Source organism: Mobula birostris, chromosome 5, assembly GCF_030028105.1.
Source record: "Mobula birostris isolate sMobBir1 chromosome 5, sMobBir1.hap1, whole genome shotgun sequence".
Taxonomy (NCBI): Eukaryota; Metazoa; Chordata; class Chondrichthyes; order Myliobatiformes; family Myliobatidae; genus Mobula; species Mobula birostris.
In genome coordinates, this window is record NC_092374.1 from 195,486,041 (window position 1) to 195,508,162 (window position 22,122).

A 22,122-nucleotide genomic window follows, 5' to 3' on the forward strand; every position below is an offset into this window, starting at 1 on the left:
ACCTCAGCTCTGCATTTTCCTTTGCTCCTCATAACTTCTCAAGTTCAAGTTTAATTGTCATTTAACTATACATGAATGCCCATGAATACAAGAAATAAAAGTGTTCCCCCAGGATCAAGGTGCAAGATCGGTACCAACAGTCATACACTGCACAAGGACATACAAGATATCGATAAAATACATTCATAGAAAAAACCACCAGTTCTTGAGTCAATGAGTGTTGCAGTTGAATGCAATTCAGCATGTCTTCTGCCAAGCGAACACTAGAGGGCAGCACTGATGCCACCAGCATGGCTGCCACACCTCATTGCCTCCAGCACCGACTCCAAGACCTGTTTCCTGGGCAGCTGCAAACAAGCAACACCTTGGCTTGAGGCCTAGTCTACCTAGTCACAAGTTCTGGTTATGTGACCAAGGACGCTCAGCAGTCTCTGAAGAGTACTGATAGTGGATGGAGGTCACCCGTCTTGTAAAGACACTGCCCTGAAGAAGGCAATGGCAAACCATTCCTGTAAAAAAAAATTGCCCAAGAACAATCATGGTCATGGAAAGACCATGATTACCCACGTCACACGACACAGCACACAACGGGTGAATGAACGAACCATACGAAGAGCATTTGATGTCTCTGGGCCTATACTCAATGGAGTTCAGAAGGGTGGAGGGGAAGGGGAGGATCTCACTGAAACCTACCAAGTAAAAGCCTAGATAGAGTGGGCATGGTGAGGATGTTTCAGTCAAGAGGAGAGTCTAGCATCTGAGGGCACAGATTGGAATAAGGGGACATTAGAACAGAGAGGAAGTGGATTTTCTTTAGCCAGAGGGTGGTAAATCTGTTGAATTCTTTGCTACAGAGGTTTGTGGAGACCAAATCATTGGGTGAAACAGGGATCAATAGATTCTGGCTTGGAAAGGGGGTTACCAAGGTCTGAGGAAAGGAAAATTCAGCTATGATTGAATGGTGGAGAGAACTTGATGGCTTAATTCTGCCTCTAAACTTTATGGTTTGCCTGCCACTTTTAAATGTCAGCGAACTCATGTTAGCACTACACCTTTCTGGACAGATGCCCATCTCTGGACAAACTGTGGAGGCACCAACTGAATGGAAGCCAGAAGCGGACAAAATACATTCCAGTGATACCCATCAAAGGTGTACTTGATAACCAAGGCCCAAGGTCGGTACCTCACACCTGTGAGGTGAAGAAAGTTAACCAAACCGCAAAGACAACCACAAATAGAGGATGAGGTGGGGGGGGGGGGTGTTAGGAACTAAAGAAATATTAAATCAAAAACTGTTCCATTTAAACCATCTCGTAACAGCTGCTCAAAGTTCCATCTTGTCTCATTTGCCAGGCAACCACAAAGACTCTGACGAAACATAAATATTTATTTTTGAGAAAAGCAAATAAAAAGACAACTAGGTGACTGAATGTTGGAGAAGTTACATTTTTTTTCAACAAAAGGGGGAAATATTTCAATTATTTTCTTGGACGATGTGGATAATCTAATTGGCTGCACATAGCTGAGCTGAAGATACTCTGAAGACGAAGCCCTTTCACTTGAGAGGCTTGGCAACTGTCGCGTAGGCAAGCTCGATCTCTTCGTCTTTCGGGCAGGTGTTGGCGAATTCCTCGCAGCTGTTGGCACTATTAAGGTACCTCCAGATGCCCTTGAGCTGCTGAGGGAACTCAAAGCCCCGATATTTCCGGCACACCACCTGTTTGAGGGGCAAAACACAAAGAGGAGGCAATTAAGGGCTTCCTTCAGGACAACTAATGATGATTCCTACAGCAGAAGATGGTCGAGCTTCAACGCCTCAGTCATTCAGATCTATTTATTCATTCATCACACAGGGCAGCATGGTAGCGTAGTGGTTAGCACAACACTTTACAATACCAGCGACCCGGGTTCAATTCCCTCCGCTGCCTGTAAGGAGTTTGTATGCAAACAACAGGAATTCTGCAGATGCTGGAAATTCAAGCAACACACATCAAAGTTGCTGGTGAACGCAGCAGGCCAGGCAGCATCTCTAGGAAGAGGTGCTGTCGACGTTTCAGGCCGAGACCCTTCGTCAGGACTAACTGAAGGAAGAGTAAGTTTGTACGTTCTCCCCATGACCGTGTGGGTTTCCTCCCACAGTCCAAAGATGCAGCGGTTGGAGGGTTAATTGGTCATTGAAAATTGTCCTGTGATTGGGCTAAGATTAAATCAGGGTTGCTGTGTGGCTCAAAGGACTGAAAGGGCCCATTCATTGCTGATCTCAATAAAATCGTACAATCAACTGTGCCGTTTTCGTTGACAACCAACGCAACTTAAGGAAGTGCTGGGGGCAGCCCGCAAGAGTCACCACACATTCCACACCGACAACGAATGCCCACCATGTTTGGCAAAGCAACAGTGAAACAAGCCTTCTTCCTCCTTCCCATCCACCCATCATACACAGACTCCTCCAAGCCCAGGACCGGACATCTTCTGCAGCCAGAGGACTCTGAGTCAGGCTCTGGGCTTTTGACAGCTATTTCTGCGTAAAAAAAAAAAAATTATTAGGCAATGGGAGCACTGTGGAGTGGTCAGGGCCATTGTCTTATAGCGCCAGTGACCTGGGTTCAATCCTCACCTCCAGCTCTGCCTCTCTCACTTGCACGTTCTCTCCCTGACTGCGTGGGTTCCTGTTTGCTCCCACCACCCAAAGATGTGGAAATGTGCAGGATGTCTGTAGTGTGTCGATGAATGGCAGAGCGATCGGGATGCAAGGAGAATAAAAATGGGGTTCGTCCTCAATTAGTGCAACTCGGTGCTTCGTGGTCAACCTGGACTTGATGGGCTGAAGGACACCATTATCTTACCATGGGCCCAATTGACAAACCTGTATCCATCTTTACACAGGGACAATGGGATGTATTCAAGGGGAAAAATCGAGGAAGTGCCGGAAAGGTGAAATGTTTAAGGGAACCCAAGGGGCAGCTTCTTCGCTCAGAGGCTGGTGCAAGCCAACAACCTGAGTGTGGCTTCATCTTTACAGTAGAGGAGGCCGTGGATGGACATGTCAGAATGGGAATGGGATGTGGAATTAAAATGTGTGGCCACTGGGAGATCCTGCTTTCTCTGGCGGACAGAGCGTAGATGTTCCGTAACTTCCACCACCTCCAACGGGATCCCACCACTAAGCACATCTTTCCCTCCCCTCCTCTCTCTGCATTCCGCAGGGATCGCTCCCTACGCGACTCCCTTGTCCATTCGTCCCCCCAATCCCTCCCCACTGATCTCCCTCCTGGCACTTATCCGTGTAAGCAGAACAAGTGCTACACATGCCCTTACACTTCCTCCCTTACCACCATTCAGGGCCCCAAACAGTCCTTCCAGGTGAGGCAACAATTCACCTGTGAGTCGACTGGGGTGATATACTGCGTCCGGTGCTCCCGATGTGGCCTTTTATATATTGGCGAGACCCGACGCAGACTGGGAGACCGCTTTGCTGAACATCTATGCTCTGTCCGCCAGAGAAAGCAGGATCTCCCAGTGGCCACACATTTTAATTCCACATCCCATTCCCATTCTGACATGTCTATCCACGGCCTCCTCTACTGTAAAGATGAAGCCACACTCAGGTTGGAGGAACAACACCTTATATTCCATCTGGGTAGCCTCCAACCTGATGGCATGAACATCGACTTCTCTAACTTCCGCTAAGGCCCCACCTCCCCCTCGTATCCCATCTGTTACTCATTTTTATGCACACATTCTTTCTCTCACTCTCCTTTTTCTCCCTCTGTCCCTCTGAATGTACCTCTTGCCCATCCTCTGGGTCCCCCCCCCCTTGTCTTTCTTCCCGGACCTCCTGTCCCATGATCCTCTCGTATCCCCTTTTGCCAATCACCTGTCCAGCTCTTGGCTCCATCCCTCCCCCTCCTGTCTTCTCCTATCATTTTGGATCTCCCCCTCACCCTCCAACTTTCAAATCCCTTACTCACTCTTCCTTCAGTTAGTCCTGACAAAGGGTCTCGGCCTGAAATGTCGACTGTACCTCTTCCTAGAGATGCTGCCTGGCCTGCTGCGTTCACCAGCAACTTTGATGTGTGTTGCATAGACTCACCACCACCTTCCGGGTGAAAACATATCCCCAGCATCGCAGCCCCAAGTAACCTTTCCCATAATTTGTGTCGGCCCCGGAGAAGGTCACAAGCACGATCCCGGCACTGAAAGGCTTAACATGTGAGGAATGTTTTTGTGGCTCTGGGCCTGTACTCAATGGAGATTAGGAGGGGGACCTCATCGAAACCCAGTGACAGGCCTGGAAAAAGTTGACATGGAGAGGCTGTGTCCATTTGCATCTGAAGGCACAGCTTCACGATAAAAGGTGTCCTATTAAAACTGAGAGGAAGAGGAACTCTGTCAGACAGATGGTGGTGACTCTGTAGAATTTATTGCCACGGAAGTCTGTGGAAGCCAAGTCATTAAAGACAGAGATTAATAGGTTCTTGCTTGACGGGGGGGTGGGGGGTGGTGGTTAAAGGTTACAGATAGATAGATAAATAGATAGATAGATAGATATGCTTTATTGATCCCGAGGGAAATTGGGTTTCGTTACAGCCGCACCAACCAAGAATAGAGCGTAAATATAGCAATACAAAAACCACAAACAATCAAACAACAATATGCAAACTATGCCAGATGGAAATAAGTCCAGGACCAGCCTATTGGCTCAGGGTGGCTGACCCTCCATGGGAGGAGCTGCAAAATTCGATGGCCACAGGCAGGAACAACCTCCCGTGACGCCCAGTGTTGTATCTCGGTGGAATACGTCTGGTGTCCAACAGCAAAAAGTTCAATATCCGGTCTACAAACACGTTCCTCGATCGTAATATGACCAGGATTGCACCATCTGTACTCATCTGTTGTTAACCAGAACAGTAAGCACCCAACTCCTTTACGCTTACTGCTCTCAGTGCACTTATGGGGAGAAAGCAGGAAAATGGAGTCTAGAGAAAAACATTTCAGTCATGATTGAATGGCAGACTAGATGGGCCACATGGCTTAATTCTGCTTATAGTTTTGTATTTGGAGTCTGTGACAATGCCATTCCAGTAGCAGGCCCACTATAGAAGCAGTTTTCTTTACCTGCACAATGTGGAGTTTCGGTAGAAGATTACAGTCGGCAAGGGTCAGTTCATTGCCATCCAGAAATTTCCTGGTGGATGTGCCGATGTCCTCTGCGCTGTTCTCGTCAATCTCATCGGGCAGGGGGCTGTTGAGGTACTCGTCCAGCTGAGCCAAGGATTTTAACAGCCCCTTCTCCAGCGCTGGCGGGGAGACAAAGGAAGAACTCTCAGCAATGCTGGTTAGGTATGCTCACAGGCCGCATGTCGATGGTTGACCTGACAGTCGCAAGTTTGATTCCCTTCCCTGCACAATTCAGCTTGGCAGGAGGTAAAGAAGCTCAGCGTCCCACACCACCAGTTACTTCTCTTCAGTCATGCAGTTCTTGAACCAACCTGTACAAACACTACCTCAGTGTAGCAATACCATGTTGATTACTCACTACAAAATAAAGGGAAGCACTTTTAAAACAGGAGTTTTCTTTGCTCTAATTGTGCTCTTCCTTGTAAAGCTCTGTGTAATTTATGTTTCTTTTTGTGAATGCTGTTTCTCTGATATTACGTTCCTATGGTGCTGCTACAGGTAAGCTTTCCATTGCAACTGCGCACAGCTGCAATGTTAGCATTCATTTCGAGAGGACTAGAATATAAAAGCAAAGACGTAATGCTGAGACTTTAGAAGGCATTGGTCAGACCACACTTGGAGTACTGGCAGCAGTTTAGGGCCCCACATTGAAGAAAAAATGTGTTGGTATTGGAGAGGGTCCAGAGGAGGTTCACAAGAATGACCCCAGGATTGAAAGGGTTAATGTATGAGCAGCATTTGTTTCTGGCCCTGTATGCGCTGGAGATTAGAAAAATGAGGTGGGATCTCACAGAACCTACCATATATTGAACGGTGTAGATAGAGTCGATATGGAGAGGATGTTTCCTACTGTGCGAGAGTCTAGGACCAGAGGGCACAGCCTCATAATAGAAGGGTCTCCCTTCATAATAGAGATGAGGATTTCTTTAGCAAGAGTGTGGTGAATCTGTGGAATTCATTGCCACAGCTGGCAATAGTGGTCAAGTCACTGAGCATATTTAACGTAGAGGCTGATGGATCTATGACTAGTAAAGGTGTCAAAGGTTAAGAGAGAAGGCAGGAGAATGGGTTGAGAGGGATAAATCAGCCATGATAGAATGGACAGAGCAGACTTGATATGTCCAATGGCCTAATACTGCCCCTATGTCTTATCATGGTCTTATAAGACACTTGCGATACAGTATGTTAATAAACTCTACTTTGACCTACCCAATGCAACTTCCAACTGAATTATAGGTGCTGCCTTCCAGATATCACACCAAACACTTCCAAATAGATAAAGACCATAAGACCATAAGATATAGGAGCAGAATTAGGCCATTTGGCCCATTGATCCTGCTCTGCCATTCGATCATGGCTGACACAATTTTCCTCTCAGCCTCAATCTCCTACCTTCTCCTCGTATCCCTTCATGCCCAAACAAGAATCTATCAACCAGTGCTTTAAATATATATAAAGGCTTGGCAACCACAGCAGCCTGGGGCAAAGAATTCCACAGATTCACCACTCTCTGGCCAAAGAAATTCCTCATCCCCATTCCAAAAGGATGCCCCTCTATTCTGAGGCTGTCTGCATCCTCTGGATTTAGACTCTCCTGCTATAGGAAACATCTTTCCCACTTCCAGTCTATCAAGGCCTTTCATCATTCGACAGGTTTCAATGAGGTCACCCCTCATTGTTCTGAATTCTAGTGAATACAGGCAGAGTCCCTCATCAGTACCTTTCCAGAATTATTTTCCAGTGGTCTGATATCCACTCTCGCCTCTCTTTTATACCTTATATATGTGAAAAACTTTTGGTATCCTCTTTAATATTATTGGCTAGCTTACTTTCATATCACAAACAAGAGAAACTCTGCAGATGCTGGAAATCCAAGTAGCACACACAAAATACTGGAGGAACTCAGCAGGCCAGGCAGCATCTGTGGAAAAAAGTACAGTCGACGTTTTGGGCCAAGACCCTTCATCAGGACTGGAAGATTTAAACTTTGTCAGGGAGGCATCCCCAGAAGAGACTTCGTAGTGTAGCAATCCCGTCACTGTACTGGGTTGAAGGGTTCTACTGAAGGGTCTTGGCCCGAAATTATCGACTGTACTCTTTTTTCCACAGATGCTGCCTGGCCCGTTGAGTTCCTCCAGTACTTTGTGTGTGCTGCCTTCATAATCGACCTTTACCTTTTTAGTTGCCTTCAGTTGGTACTTGAAAGCTTCCCAATCCTCTAACTTCCACTAATTTTTGCTCTATGATATGCCCTCTCTTTGGTTTTTATGTTGGCCTTGATTTCCCTTCTTAGCCACGAATACTTCCTTGCGAATCTTTCCTTGCTAATACTTCCTCCTCTTTGGGATGTATATATCCTGTGCCTTCCAAAATGCTTCCAGAAATTCCAGCTATTGCCGCTCTGCTGTCATCCCTGCCAGTATTCTTTTCCAATCAATTCTGACCATTTCCTCTCTCACGCCTCTGTAATTCCCTTTACTCCACTCTAATACTGATACATCAAACTTTAGGTTCTCCTTCTCAGCTTTCAGGGTGAATTAAATCATATTATGATCACTTTTCCCCTAAGGGTTGTTTTAACCTTAAGGTAAGTAGGGGCATAATTGTTACATTGGACTAGGAGGCCTAGGCTGACAATCCAGTCACCTTGATTTCAAATCCCTCCCCCTCAGCTGTAGAATCCCCTCACCCACCACCTTATTCTGGCTTCTGCCTCCTTCCTTTCCAGTCCTGATGAAGGGTCCTGGCCCAAAACGTCAACTGTTTATTCATTTCAATACATGCTGCCTGAGTTGCTGAGTTCCCCCAGCGTTTTGTGCCTGTTGCACTAGAGTTCACAAGTTTAAAGGCGATTTGCAAGGCAAGTTATTTTTCCCTAGATACTCCCAGGAAGGCGCTGCTGGGGAGCTATGAATGTAGACACAAATGCTATGTGACTGTGATACTACTGCAACCAAGGCACCTGTGCATACACGTCCTTGTGAATGTGGCAATAAACCGGACTTTGACTTTGATATAGACAGGCACAGAACAGAGGAAATACACAACTCACAAGTGATGTGGTTAGTTCAAGTTGGCATCATGGCCAGCACTGATACGTTGGGCTGAAGGGCTGCTTTCTGCACTCTCTATTGTACATCCACTTACTGTCATTCATGCCGGGATTGGCGTTCTTAATGTAGGCAGAGAACTTTGAGAAGACATTGCTCCCAGCGGTGTTGGATTCTGGATTCTTCGCCGCGAGGCGTGGGTACCTGAAGCAAAAAGAAATGAGAGTCATGTTAAACCCTGGAAAGGATGAATGAGGCCAAGGTCACTTGACCCTCAATCCTACTCCACCAATAAGATCACAGCTGATCTGATCGTAATGGGAGTCACACAGAACGGAAGTGGCCCCTTTAGCTCAACTGTCTCATGATTCCCATTTCAGCTTGTCCCGTACTTCTCTAAATCATTCCTGTGCTTGTACCTTCCGAAGCGTCCAATACTTCCTCAGATAATCATTTAATATTCAATCCACTCTCTACAATTGTCTTGCCCCCTCCCAAGTTTTCCCTCTCATTCTAATCCAGAGGTTCTCAACCTGGGGGTCCACAGATCCCTAGCTTAATGGCAGGGGTCCAAGGCATAAAAAAGATTGGTAACCCCTGCCCCAAACCTATGTCCTCTAGATTGATTCCCCTTCCTGGGGCAAAAAAAAAATCGTGCAGTCACCCTATGTCCATCATGACATTATACACTAAGTGTCCATCATCAGCGACCCCCACCTCCCAGACCATGCTCTCTACTCGCTGCTGCCATCAGGAAGGAGTTACAGGAGCCTCAGGACCCACAGTAAAAACAGTTATTACCCCAGATGGGACAACTTCACTCAACCAAACACTGAACTGTTCCCCCAACCCATTGGCTCTTCATCTCACGTTCTCGATATTTCTTGATTTATTTATTATTATTATGTTGGGATTTTTTTTGTATTTGTACAGTTTTTGTCTTTTGCACATTGGTTGTTTGACGGTCATGTGTGTGGTTCTCTGTATTTACCTTGAATGCTCGCAATAAAGTGAATCTCAGGGTCATATGTGGTGACACATATATATTTTGATAATAGATTTATTTTGAACTTATACATTTCAATAATATAACCTCTTGTCTCCTACACTCCAAGCAATAAAATTCCAACCTGGTCAACCTCTCTCCAGTTCCAGCAACATCCTCTGTACTTTTTCCAGTTTAAAGGCACCTTTCCAACAGCAGGCTGATCAAAACTGAACACCATATTCCAAATATGGCCTCACCACCATCTTGTACAACTACAACATCCTGTGCTCAGTGCCCTGATTTATAAAGGCCAACTGGGATTGGTTTATTGTTGTCACATGGACTGCAGTCTAATGAACATCTCGTCTTGCATACAGATCAGATCATTACACAGTGCATTGAGATAGAACAAGGTAATACAACAACAAATGCAGAATAAAGTGTAGCAGCTACAGAGAGAGTAATAAGATGTAAGATTTTAACGAGACAAGATTGTGAGCTCATCAATCGATCTCATCTTTCTAGGGAACCATTCAACAGTCTTATAACAGTGGGGTAGAAGTGGTCCTTGAGTGCGGTTGTACGTGCTTTCAGGTTTTTGTAGAAAATATCTGGTGTTGGTGTGTTCTTTGACTATGGTGGCCGCTCTCCTGAGACAGTGGGAAGTATAGTCAGAGTCCATGGGGGGGAGGGGGAGGCTGATTTCTGTGATGTGCTGAGCTACGTCCATGACTCTCTCTAGTTTCTTGCAGTCATGGGCATTGCTGTGGCGATACCAAGTCATGACGCATCAGGTAGGATGTTTTCTACGGGGACACGCCAAATTTCGCAACCTTCCTGAGGAAGTACAGGTATCGGCAAGCTTTACTGACCATGACAACTACATGATTGGATCAGGACAGGCTACTTGTGGTGTTTACCCTTAAGGAACTTGAAGATGTCCACCCTCTAAAATGCTGCACCATTGATGTAGACAGCAGCACATTATTCTTCCAAAGAAGTAAAAAGCAAGGTGCAAAGGGCAGAGGGGAGAGATAGCAATCCCATCTATCTTATTTCTTCACATAACTTCCTTCAAAGTATCCATTCCCTTTCCTTTGGAACTTCTCCATATACATGGTTTTCCAAGATGCTGCCTTCGGCTATGATGTCCTGCCAAACTATTTTCAATGGTACCTAATTTATTTCACTTGCACAAGATCCTGATCTCTCCATTCTCTGTGAAGAGAGCCTCTTAAATACCTCTACCACATATGCCTCTATCCCCAGCCCAGGCAGCCACTACTCTGTCAGAAAACTTGCCTCGCACATCTCCCTTAAACATCCCCCCCTTCCCTCTTACACCTTACGTTGTCTCTAGTATCAGACATTTTGATCCTGGAAAATTTAAAAAAAAACGACACTGTAATCTAACTATGGCCCTCATAAATTATAAACTCCTATCTTTGGAGGGAGTCTCCCCTCAGCTCTGGAGAAAACAACACTAGTTTGCCAACCTGTCCTTACAGCTCATGCTCTCCAATCTCGGTGGAATGCTGGTAAACCTCTTCTGCAACTCCTTACAGCCTTCACATCCTTCCTAAGATGGGGCAACCAGACAAGAATGCAATACTCCAGATGCAGCCTAACAAGGGCTTTAAAAGGCTGTAACATCACTTCCTAACTCTTGAACTCAGTGCCTCAACTATTAAAGATGAGCATGCGATATTCAAAAGTTCAAGTTCACAAAGTACATGTATTATCCAAGTATGAATATGCTGCCATGCCTGATCTTGACATTCATTTCTTGCCGTCATTAAATGGAAACACTGCAGAAGTTATGAAAAGCTAAACATAAACAGACAAAGACTAACAAAGATCCAATGTGAAAGTAAATAATACTGTCAATGAGAGTTCAAACGGGTCCTTGAAATTGGGCTTGTAGGTTGTAGAACCAGTTTAGAGTTGTGATGAGTGAAGTTACCATGCCAATTCAGGAGCCTGATGGTTGCAGGGTAATAACTCTTCCCAAACCTGGTGGTGTGGAGTCTGGGGTTTCTGTATCTCCTGCCTGATGATAGTAGCAAGAAGCAGGCATGCCCTAGATGGCGTGGGTCTTTGACGGTGGATACTGCAGTCAAACTTTCAGACAAGCTGTGCAATGTTGACATAAGGTCACGTACTTGGGAGGGCAGAGGGTTTCCTCCAGAAATTCCTCGATTTTGTTGGTGTCCGTCTTCACCTCATTGTCGTACAGCAGGAAAGGTGGTTGAACTCCCGGAGCCAAATCCTTGAGGTACTGGTTTTCAAATTTCCTAAAGTGGGGAAGTTCAGAGGAAGAGAGAGAGTTTACAGGTTAGTAGAAGCAAATGAATAAACTCGCTAGGGCCACACTTCATCAGAGAGGGCCCTGATCACTGGTCACTGAAACTGGTGGCACTGGCTACACATGGAAAACTCCAGCAGAGAGCAGAAGGGTTGAACATCTTCCTGGACTGTTCCAAGACATTACTTTCAAGACTCCATTATGCTGGATAGAATGCAAAGATTTAGAAGTCAGATCACACGGCATGAATGTGAGCCCTTCAACCCAAATGGTCCATGCCGACCAAGATTCCCATTTACCTGCATTTGTCCCATATCCCTCCAAATCATTCCTCTGCACGTGCCTTTTAAATGTTAGTGATGTGCCTGCTTTCATAAGACCATAAAACATAGGAGCAGGATTAGGCCATTCACCCCATCAAGTCTGCTCTGCCACTTCATCATGGCTGATCATTTCCTTCCTAACCCCATGCCTCAAATCACTTTCTCTGGCAGCTCAGTGAAAAGGTTGCCACTTGGCTCCTATTACATCTCCCCACCCCCATCCTAAACCCATGCCCTTCAATTTCTGACTCTGCAATCCTAAGAAAAAGATTGTGTGCATTCATCCCGACTACGCCTCATTTTACAAGAACATCGTGGGGACTCCGGGACCTGAGCTACAATAAGAGGTTTGGCAGGATAGCACCTCGTTCCTTAGAATGTAGGAGAACCAGGGAGAGAGAACCAAAAACCAAAAGGGCATGGTGTTTAAGGTGAGAAGTGAATGATTTGGCAAGGATCCGAGGGACTTCCTCACTTATAGGTTGGTCTGTATATGGAACGAGCTGCCAGAGGAAGTGGCAGCAGCAGGTACAATAGCAACATTTATAAGAGATTTGGAGAAGTAGAGTGCATTCCAGTTAATTGGGACACACTGGGACCAGTACATTTTGGCATAATTAGGCAGCTGCCCCAGTTAGTCGAAGTGTCATGGAAATAATTGAGAAGGTATGAAAATGGCAAGCTGAATAACAAATTACGTATTTAACCGAAATACAGAACAAATTAGAACACTATCAATACGACTACAGTACTATAGATCTGTGTATTAGTTCATAATAGTTCTCGATGGAGGAATTCATCAGCCATGTTCTGTAAACGAATAAAGTCAGTGCAGGCATCTAGTGCAAAGAGTGAACTGCTTTCATAGAATACTTTTGATGATTGCATTTTCCAACTCTTCATTTTCATTGTAACAATCAAGATGATTGTCGATACCTTCAAATTCTATGTAATATCTAACTTCGTGAAGTAGTGGAATCGTTTCATTTTCACTCCCCTCCATTTCTGGCATCTGCAAGCCTGAATGTTTGAAACTGCAGTGAGCAAAACAGTTCTGGATTATCTTGCTGTTTATTTGCTCCCCAACTATCAGTGACAAAAATCACTGCTTTTTTAACACAACTGACACTATTTAAAACCTGTTTGCTCTAATCACGGTGTAGTGTCTAATGAGACTAATATGAGTAAGACACTGTACAGTAACAGCCTCTTGTCCCAATTAAGCGGCATAGTGTCCCAAATAAACAAAAGGACACGCAATAAGTAGCAAGCACGATCGCCCGGTGGCCAATCAGTTTAATTTCACTTCCCCTTTCCACACTGACCTGTCTGCACATGGCAGTATGAGGCCATGTTGAGGCCAGGCACAGATTAGAGGAACAATTCCTCACCTTACATTTTGGTGGTCTCCAACTTGATGGCAGCAGCATTGATTTCTCTAAATTCTGGTAACCACCCCACCCCCACTTCGTTTTCCTCTATCCCTCTAGTCCACAGATAGATTTGTTTTCCCTCTCTCACTTTATCTCCTTACCTGCCCATCACCTCCTTCTGTGCTCCTCCCCCATTCCTTTCTTCCAGGGTCTTCTACCCTCTCTCCTTTATCTAATCTCCTTTACTTCCTCAAAGGATTCCAATAGATTTGTCAGGCAACAGTTGGCGTGTGGCCAAGTGGTTAAGGCATTCATCTAGTGACCCGAAGGTCGCTAGTTCGACCCTTGGCTGAGGCAGCGTGTTCTGTCCTTGAGCAAGGCACTTGACCACACATTGCCCTGCGATGACACTGGTGCCAAGCTGTATGGGTCCTAATGCCCTTCTCTTGGACAACATCGGTGTCTCTCCACGACAGAGAGGCGACTTGCAGCATGGGCAACTGCTGGTCTTCCATACAACCTCGCCCAGGCCTGCGCCCTGGAAACTCTCCAAGGTGCAAATCCATGGTCTCATAAGACTAACGGATGCCTTTGTCACGCAAAATTTCCCCTCATGGAAACCATGCTGACTTTGGTCTATTTCATTACGTGCCTCCAAGTATATTGAAACCTTCATCTCCTGATTTTTAATGGTGGTTGGCAGTTCAACTTAATGGTTCATTACTACGACCGACTGGACTGGAGTGTGGTGTGGAGAATTGGAAATAAAACCCCTACTAGCTCTTTATCATGAAAACTAAATTACCCCCAAAAGCCCTATAGATTGTAAACAATGAAAGACAATATTGAGAATTAAATTACAATCACTTTCATAACTTTAAAGTTTTTAACTGAAAACTATCAACCTGCAAAGATACATTTGATGGCTATGTTTGACTTCTTTCAACCTTGTATGCTTCACATTGTACAAACATTGTAATAGAATGTATTCAACTGATTCATAATGGACAGCCCAGAGTGATGTTTTCCAACAAGGTATAAGGAATAATTAAGCATAGTATGTCCAATTCTACGTTGAGTCAATTATAATTCCTTCCCTTCTTGTTTTACCCCCTTCTCCCATCAATTCAACACCGAAACCTCATCCTTAATAATTGGCTCCGACATCTTTCCAACCACTGAATTCAGGCTAACTGGTCTATAATTTCCTTTCTTCTGCCTCCCTCCTTTCTTAAAGACTGCAGTGACATTTGCAAATTTCCAGTCCTCTGAAACCATTCCAGAATCCAGTGATTCTTGAAAGATCATTTCTAATACTTTCACAATCTCTTTAGCTACTCTTTTCAGAACCCTGGCATGCAATCCATCTGGTCCAGGTGACTTATCTACCTTCAGACCTTTCAGTTTCCTAAACACCTTCTCCTTAGTAATGGCAACTGCACTCACTTCTGCCCCGACACTTGCAAATTTCTGGCATACTGCTAGTGTCTTCCACAGTGAAGACTGACGCAAAATACTGAAGTTCTTCTGCCATTTCTTTTCCACCCATTACTATCTCTCCAGCATCATCTTCCTGGGATTAAGACCACAGATGTTACTTTTGTCATTGTTGTCACAGATGTCACTCATATCACTTTTCCACACCTCATGGTCTCAACTGCATTCTCCTGCCCAGTGCCAATCCCCTTCACTAGCGCACGTCACTAACCTCTTCATGTCCAGTGTGGTAACGTTGAAGGTGACCCCTTTGAGCCAGAGAACCATGAAGAGTCGCTGAGAGAATGGGCAGTTGCCGATGCTTTGTCCATCACTTCCAGCCTGCGAGAGAGAGAGGGGTTGGGGAACAGAAAGAAAGAACACACAGGTGTCAGATTTGATTTATTTTAAATTTAGAGATACAGCATGGAACAGACCCTACTGGCGCTTCGAGTTGTCATTAAAACATTTCTCCTCTCAGAGAGTAGTGGACGAGCTTATTGCCATGTAGACAGGTGCACGTATCCACAGAAGCAATGAGAAAGCCTATTTGCAACAACAGTACAGGCACACAGCATGTTACAAGCTGCAGTACACAAGAAAAATATCAACTAAATACAATTTTTCTTTGACAAGAAACAACACAATTAGAATTAAAATAAAACAAAGTCTGTTTTAGTATCAAGTGCTATAGTGAAGTCATGTTTGAGATTGTTCAAGAACTGAATGGTTGAGTGGAAGTAGCTGTTCTGAACCTGGTGGTATTGGACTTTAGCTTCTGCATTTCCTGCCTAATGGTTGCTATGAGATGGCTTGTCCTGGACGGCGAAGATCTTTGGTGATCAATGTTGCCCTCTTGAGGCAGTGCCTCCTGTAGATACCAGCGATGATATCCCTGATGTATTGTGCTGAAGCTACACACTTTTGAAAGATAAAGGGGTTGAAGATGAGGGGGCCCTGCAGAAGAGACGACGATGAATTGGGCAATCACCTTCTCACTGCTTCCATCAGGTAGAAGGTACAGGAGCCTCAGGACTCGCACCACCAGGTTCAAGAACAGTTAATACACCTCAACCATCAGACTCTTGAACAAGAGAAGACAAAACCATGAGACATAGGAGCAGAATTAGGCCATTGAGCCCATCAAGTCTGCTCTGCCATTCCATCATGGCTGATCCTGGATCCCACTCAACCACATACACCTGTCTTCTGGCCATATCCTCTGATGCCCCGACTGATCACATTAAATATACCCATGGACTTGGCCTCCACCGCAGTTTGTAGCAGAGCATTCCACAAGATTTACTTCTCTCTGGCTAAAAAAAAATTCCTCCTTACCTCTGTTCTGAAAGGTCACCCGTCAATTCTGAGGCTGTGTCCTCTAGTTCTGGATACCCTCACCATAGGAAACATACCCCCCAATCCCACTGTATCTAGTCCTTTCAACTACACTCATCTATTGAGATATTCCCAAAACCAATGATCTCACTTTAACAACTCTTTACCTTGTTAATTGTTACTATTTATTTATATTTGTATCTGTACAGTTTGTTGTCTTCTATGCTCTTGCTGTTCCATTGATCCTGTTTACAGTTACTATTCTATAGATTTGCTGAGTGTGCCTGCAGGAAAAAGAATCTAAGTAGTGACAAGTATGTACTCTGATAATAAATATTACTTTGAACCTACGAACATTTTGCATGGCAGAGCAGGTTTGAACAGTCAGATGAACTAGCTGCTCCTATGCTCTCCCACCTGAAACAATTAACTGTTTGACAAATAAACTCTTCTTGGGCTTCCAGCTAGGTACAGGTATCGATTATAACTGACATCTCGATGACAAACTCTGCCATCTACATCAGGGATGATGCCTAGGTATATCTAGTCTGGTGGTATTTATACCCCCGTAGTCCGTCCCTCATGATTGGTTAGTCCTCAGCCAATCAGGTTTCCGCTCTCCCACCTTGTTTACAATCCAGTTCCAGTTCTTACTTAGAGTGACATTTTTGTCTTTATTAAAATTCTTTTACCCTAGTTTTATTTCAATAGCTTCCTTAAGCAGGACTCTCAAAAGCCACTGGCGTGGCACAGTAGTTTTGTGACCAAGTCGGCCAATGCAGAGCTCTGATACCACTGATTTCTCTGGGTAACCCAAATGGGAAGCGTATATTCGTCATATAAGCTGGGAAAGTACTAGATCCTTTTTCAATTAACTGTTTCTCTCCTCACAGATGCTGCCTGACCTGCTGAGCGTTTCCAACATTTCCTGTATTTATTTCAGATTTCCAGCAGCTGCATTACATTTTGATGATCATTCAGTGGTGCAGAGTGTGTGTGTGTGTGTGTGTGTGTGTGTGTGTGTGTGTGTGTGTGTGTGTGTGTGTGTGTGGTGGGGAGGTGTCACTGGGTCCATCGAGGGTTCACAGGTTGGGATGGAGAGGGGCCGGATATGCTGAGTTTAAATTTGTAGCGTTACGCACAGAAAAAGGAATGGAAGAATCAGAAAATAGGGTGACATGGCAGTGTAGCGGTTATCGTGACACAATGACAGCTCAGGGCGTTATGAAGTTCAGAGTTCAATTCCGGTGCCTCTGTACATCCTCCCTGTGGAATGTGTGGGTTTTCTCCGGGTCCGCCGGTTTCCTCCCACAGTCCAAAGGGGTAGATTAATCAATCGTTAAAAACTGTCCTGTCATGAGGTAGGGGTTAATCAGGGTTGTGGGGTTGCTGGGACGGCCTGGCACGAAGGGTCTGAACGGCTGACTCCACGTTGTCACTAAACAAAATAAATGAAAAAAATTTGCAGAAAACCACACAAACTAAACTAAATCTTGCATTAACTTTTAATCATTAGAAATTATAATTCCCTCAGCTACAGAACAGATATAGCCTGTTGATGGTTTGGACTTATAGGCAAATAAAGGAAGATCAAATTCCCTGATCAATAGCCATATTGCTCCTTGCACAGATTGCATACACAAGTGAGACATTTGCAAATGGGAAAGAAGTTACTCAGGAAGATTAGGGTAATAAGACCATGTCAAAATCAGATGAAATGTCAGCTGTTTATTCCCCTCCATAGATGCTGCCTGACCTGCTGAGTTCCTCCAGCATTTTGTGAGCTTTGCACACAGGCAATTTGCATTTCCACAGCCACAGAACTGCTCAAGCATGTCACAACCAGTCACACCTTTGCTTCATAGTTCGCTCATAGTCACAAGATAGGAAAATGAGGCAGGACAGGATCTCACGCCCGTGTGAACTGGAGTTCTGCACTCCGCTCTCTAGAGAAGGACTTAACCCTGGGCAGTAAAAAGATCCCTGTGCTAAGCGACATGAGGCCATTTAACTGGGCGAAGCGATCCCAGCCCAGACCAGTCTCGACCCAAAATGATGACTGTCCATTTCCACCAAGTTCCCCAGGCTTTTTGTGTGTTGCTCCACATCCCAGCGTCACCAGTCTTGTGTCTTCAAGAACCACCCCACCCCCCATCATTCCCACTCACTGGCCCCTGCCATCATTCACTGTACCCCCGCAATTTATACCCTCTCACACACTCACACCCATCCATCAATTGGATGCTCTTCACTTCAGAAGGGAATTTGCACCACATCTTTGGAAGTTGGGAGGAAACCGGAACATTCAGGGAACCTCACATGGTTATAGGAAGAATATGCAGACTTCACCCAGACAGCACCACAGATCAGGATCTTTTTAGGAAACCCCGATGCACTGTCTGCAGAGAATGGTGGACTCAGCCAGTTGCATCAAGGGACAGATACACAGACGTCTGGATAGTTAAGGTGGCACTAAGCTGAGATGTCCGTCGAGGTCGTAGCCCAGACTTGGGTTGTACTTATTAACATTCGTAGGGGTGGCTTTGGGGTCAGTCGGGTGAAGTTAATGGTTGGGTTACAGTCTGGGGACAGCGATGAGAAGGGAGTTAAAGATTAGGCTGGAGTCCAGATTGGAGCATTCTGTAGTCAAAGGCTAGCAATCTCCATGGTCTGATATCAGGTTGGCAATGCCGTCCGTCATTCTACTGGGGAAGTCAGATGTCAACAAATCTTTCAGTCGACTGGAGGTCCTAGGGTTGGAGCCCTGTGTATAAGTATGTGAGTGAATGGGGGGGGGGGAGAAGGGGGGGTGAGAGGGGCGAGAGTGTGTGTGTGTGTGTGTGTGTTTTAGTTGGAAGGGAGGAAAGGGGTTTTACTGTTATTGTTCTGTAGATATTGTGGGCAGGTAGTGTTGGTACCGGAACGTGTGCTGACGTCTACAGGCCCCAACACCAGTACATCCTTAGTTTGCGTTGGTTGTTAATGGAAACGACCCATTCCACTGCACGCTTCGATGTACATGTGATAAATAAATGAATCTGAAATCTGAAGAGGGTGTGTTAGGAAGGCGACATCCATAATCATGGGCCCTCATGCCTTCTGCTTGAAGCTGTTACCAGTCCGGAGGTGCAGGAGCCTGAAGACCCACACCTCAAAGTTCAACAATAGCTTCTTCCCTCTACTGTCAGATTCTGGGAACCAACGTGAAAAACCCTAACATTACCTCAGACAAAATTTCCTTTCCTCTCTCTCTCTCTCTCTCACACACACACACAGTCATTATGTTGACTTTATTAAGCAAGTTAAATTTAAGTTAACTTGTGCTAACCCATGTTTGCCACGTCCTTTGCTGCTGCTGCAAGAAGCTAATGCTCACGGCTTTTATATCTCCTGGCAGTAACCTTGAACCAACACATTCAATACCTTGCTCAGTGAGATGGCGTGATTAAACAGTTCATTATTGGCTGAGGACTGGAGGGAAGGGCAGTTACACCAGGGCACAATGGGCCTCTCAGAGTAGCGGTTAGCATAAGGAGGAGAAGATGGCGGCGCGACGGCAGCGCACGCGGCCTCTCCGGTGAATATCTGTCATCTGTCAAGTAGGGGGCCGTGCACAATTCTGATATTCTGATTTGATGGAGACTGAGATGGACGTGAGAGTACGGAGGAACATCTGGAGAAACTTCTGAAATGCCCGCTTCGCTGCCGCTGCTACTGTGTGGTAACCAGAATCTCCAGAGCAGAAGGCCCTGAATCCTCGGCTTTGCTTGTTTCAGTGGCTGGGGTGAGGTCAAAGGCGCTTGGCAGAGGATGGCACTCGGGAGGCTGTATCGGAGGGGCTGGTCGGAGGCTCGAAGTTTTCGGAAGGATGGACTCAGTGTCGGCTGTGGTCGGCTGCTTCCAAGGTATTGGCAAGTTGACGGTGCCTGGAGGTTTATGGCAGGGAGTTTCTCCCTTTTGCCGCCTGCTATCGGGGACTCGGGGACTTTGAGACTTTATTTACCGTGCCCATGGTTTGTTCTTCATCAAATTATGGTACTGCGTTGCACTGCTGTAACTATATAATTATGTGGTTCTGTCAGTGTTAGTCTTTGGTTTGTCCTGTTTTCTGTGATATCACTCTGCAGAACCATTGTATTATTTCTTAATGCATGTATGCATTTCTAAATGACAATAAAAGAGGACTGAGTGTTCTCATAATCTAAATCTAAATGTTAATGCTTTAGAGTACCAAGGTCCTGGGTTCAGCTCCAGCTGCTGTCTGTAAGGAGTTTGTACGCTGGCCCTGTGACCGCGTGGGTTTCCTCCAGGTGATGTGATTTCCTCCTACAGTCCAAAGACGCAGTAGGCTAACTGGCCACCTGGGTGTCAGTGTAATTGTAACTGGATGTAATCTCGAAGGGCCTGTTACCGTGCTGTACCTCGAAGTAAATAAATAACAGAGGCTTTTCATCGGCAAAGTGGCTGGAGGAATGAAAGGGTTAATTCATACCAAGCAGGCGGTGTGGGAGCATAGCATTCAGCACAATCACTTTGCAGCACCACTGATCACCAATAGGGGCTCGATTCCCACCGCAGCCTGTTCTCTCCATAACTGGGTGGGTTTCCAGCCACGCTCTGAAGCAGTACAGGTTAGTAAAGGTCAGTAGATTGTGGGCATGCTACGGAGACACTTGTGAGCAGCTGCCAGCAGAAAACGGTGTATTTCACTGTACTTTGTGATGTACAGCTGCCCATCTTTGATCTTTAAAAATCTGTTATTTCACCCCGTGGCTAACCAGCAAGAGAAAGAAGGAAGCCCAGGGGTGGGTCAGATACCTTGTTACAGTAACCGGACTCTGAGCTCATACCTCATTCATGGGTGGGTTGCTAAGTACAGGTGGGCATTGGTAGCCAGGGCAGCACAGTGGCATAGTTTGCACAGCCACTGCCTCACAGCTCCAAGGACATGGGTTCAATCCTGACCACTGCCAGAGTCAGTATTGGAGCTTACACCTTCTTTCTGTGACTGACCAAGTTGCACCACCCCCCCCATCCCCTAGAGGCTTGGAGTTTCCTCCCACATCTCAAAGTCGCGTGAGTTGGTGGCTTCATTGACCGCTGTGTGCATGCGAGTCGGGAGCCATGGGAATGGAGAAAAATTTGTCACATGATCATAAGAGGTAGCAGCACAATTAGGCCATTCAGCCCATCGAGTCTGCTCTGACATTCAATCATGGCTGGTTTATTATCCCACTCTACCCCTTTTCCCCATAACCTTTGATGCCCTTCCTAATCAAGAACCCATCAGCCTCCATTTTAAATATATCAAATGACTTGGCTTCCACAGCTACCTGTGGCAATGAATTCCACAGATTCACCACCCTCTGGCTAAAGAAATTCCTCATTTTGTTCTAAAGGCTGTACCCTCTGGTCCTGGACTCCCCCACTATGGGGAACACCTTTCCACATCCACTCTTACCTTTCAATATTCAATAGGTTTCAAGGGGATACCCCTCTGACTCTTCTAAACTCCACTGAGTACAAACTCAAGCCTTCGAACACTCCCCATTCATTAACCCTTTCATTCCCGGGATCATTCTCGTGAACCTCCTCTGGACCCTCTCCAATGCCATCACATCAGAGTCCCAACAACTCAGGAGCCTCAATGAAAGAAAAATCATGCCTTATACCGGGAAGGGTGAAGAGGAGATTTGAGAGAATGTTGTCAGGATTCGAGGTTCTAAGTTACGGAGAGAAGTTCTGCAGGTCGGGACTCTTTCCATTGGAGTGTGAGATGTATAAAATCATGAAGGTCATTGATGGGATCAGTGCACATTCAATTTTTCCCAGGAATGGGAATCAAGAACCAGAGAGTGGAGCTTTAATGTGATGTGGGGGGGAGATTTAGTCAGAACCTGGGGAGTTTGGGGCGGAGAGTGTTAACTTTTTCCACTCAAGAGGGTGGCCTATATATAGAACAAGAGCAGGTGGTTAAGGCAGGTACATGAAGAACATTACAAGGGCACTTGAACAGGAATGCTTTGAAGTGAATGGGTCAAATGGGAAGATGGGAATCTAAGTCAGCATGGACTAGTTGGGCCGAAGG

The 22,122-nt window shown here is 45.6% G+C and overlaps 1 protein-coding gene across 1 annotated transcript in view; it reads right to left on the reverse strand.

The window, feature by feature from the left end:
* Window positions 1-1,367: 1,367 nt before the first annotated feature.
* LOC140198203 (chloride intracellular channel protein 1-like) overlaps window positions 1,368-22,122 on the reverse strand; it is a 53,577-nt gene continuing 32,822 nt past the window's right edge. The window contains exons 2-6 of the mRNA XM_072259236.1: window positions 14,929-15,038; window positions 11,382-11,513; window positions 8,329-8,435; window positions 5,119-5,300; window positions 1,368-1,717 (exon numbers count right to left, since the gene is read on the reverse strand). Of these exons, the coding sequence (XP_072115337.1) occupies window positions 1,556-1,717; window positions 5,119-5,300; window positions 8,329-8,435; window positions 11,382-11,513; window positions 14,929-15,038 (693 nt within the window). The 3' untranslated portion in view covers window positions 1,368-1,555. The remainder of the gene's footprint in view (window positions 1,718-5,118; window positions 5,301-8,328; window positions 8,436-11,381; window positions 11,514-14,928; window positions 15,039-22,122) is intronic.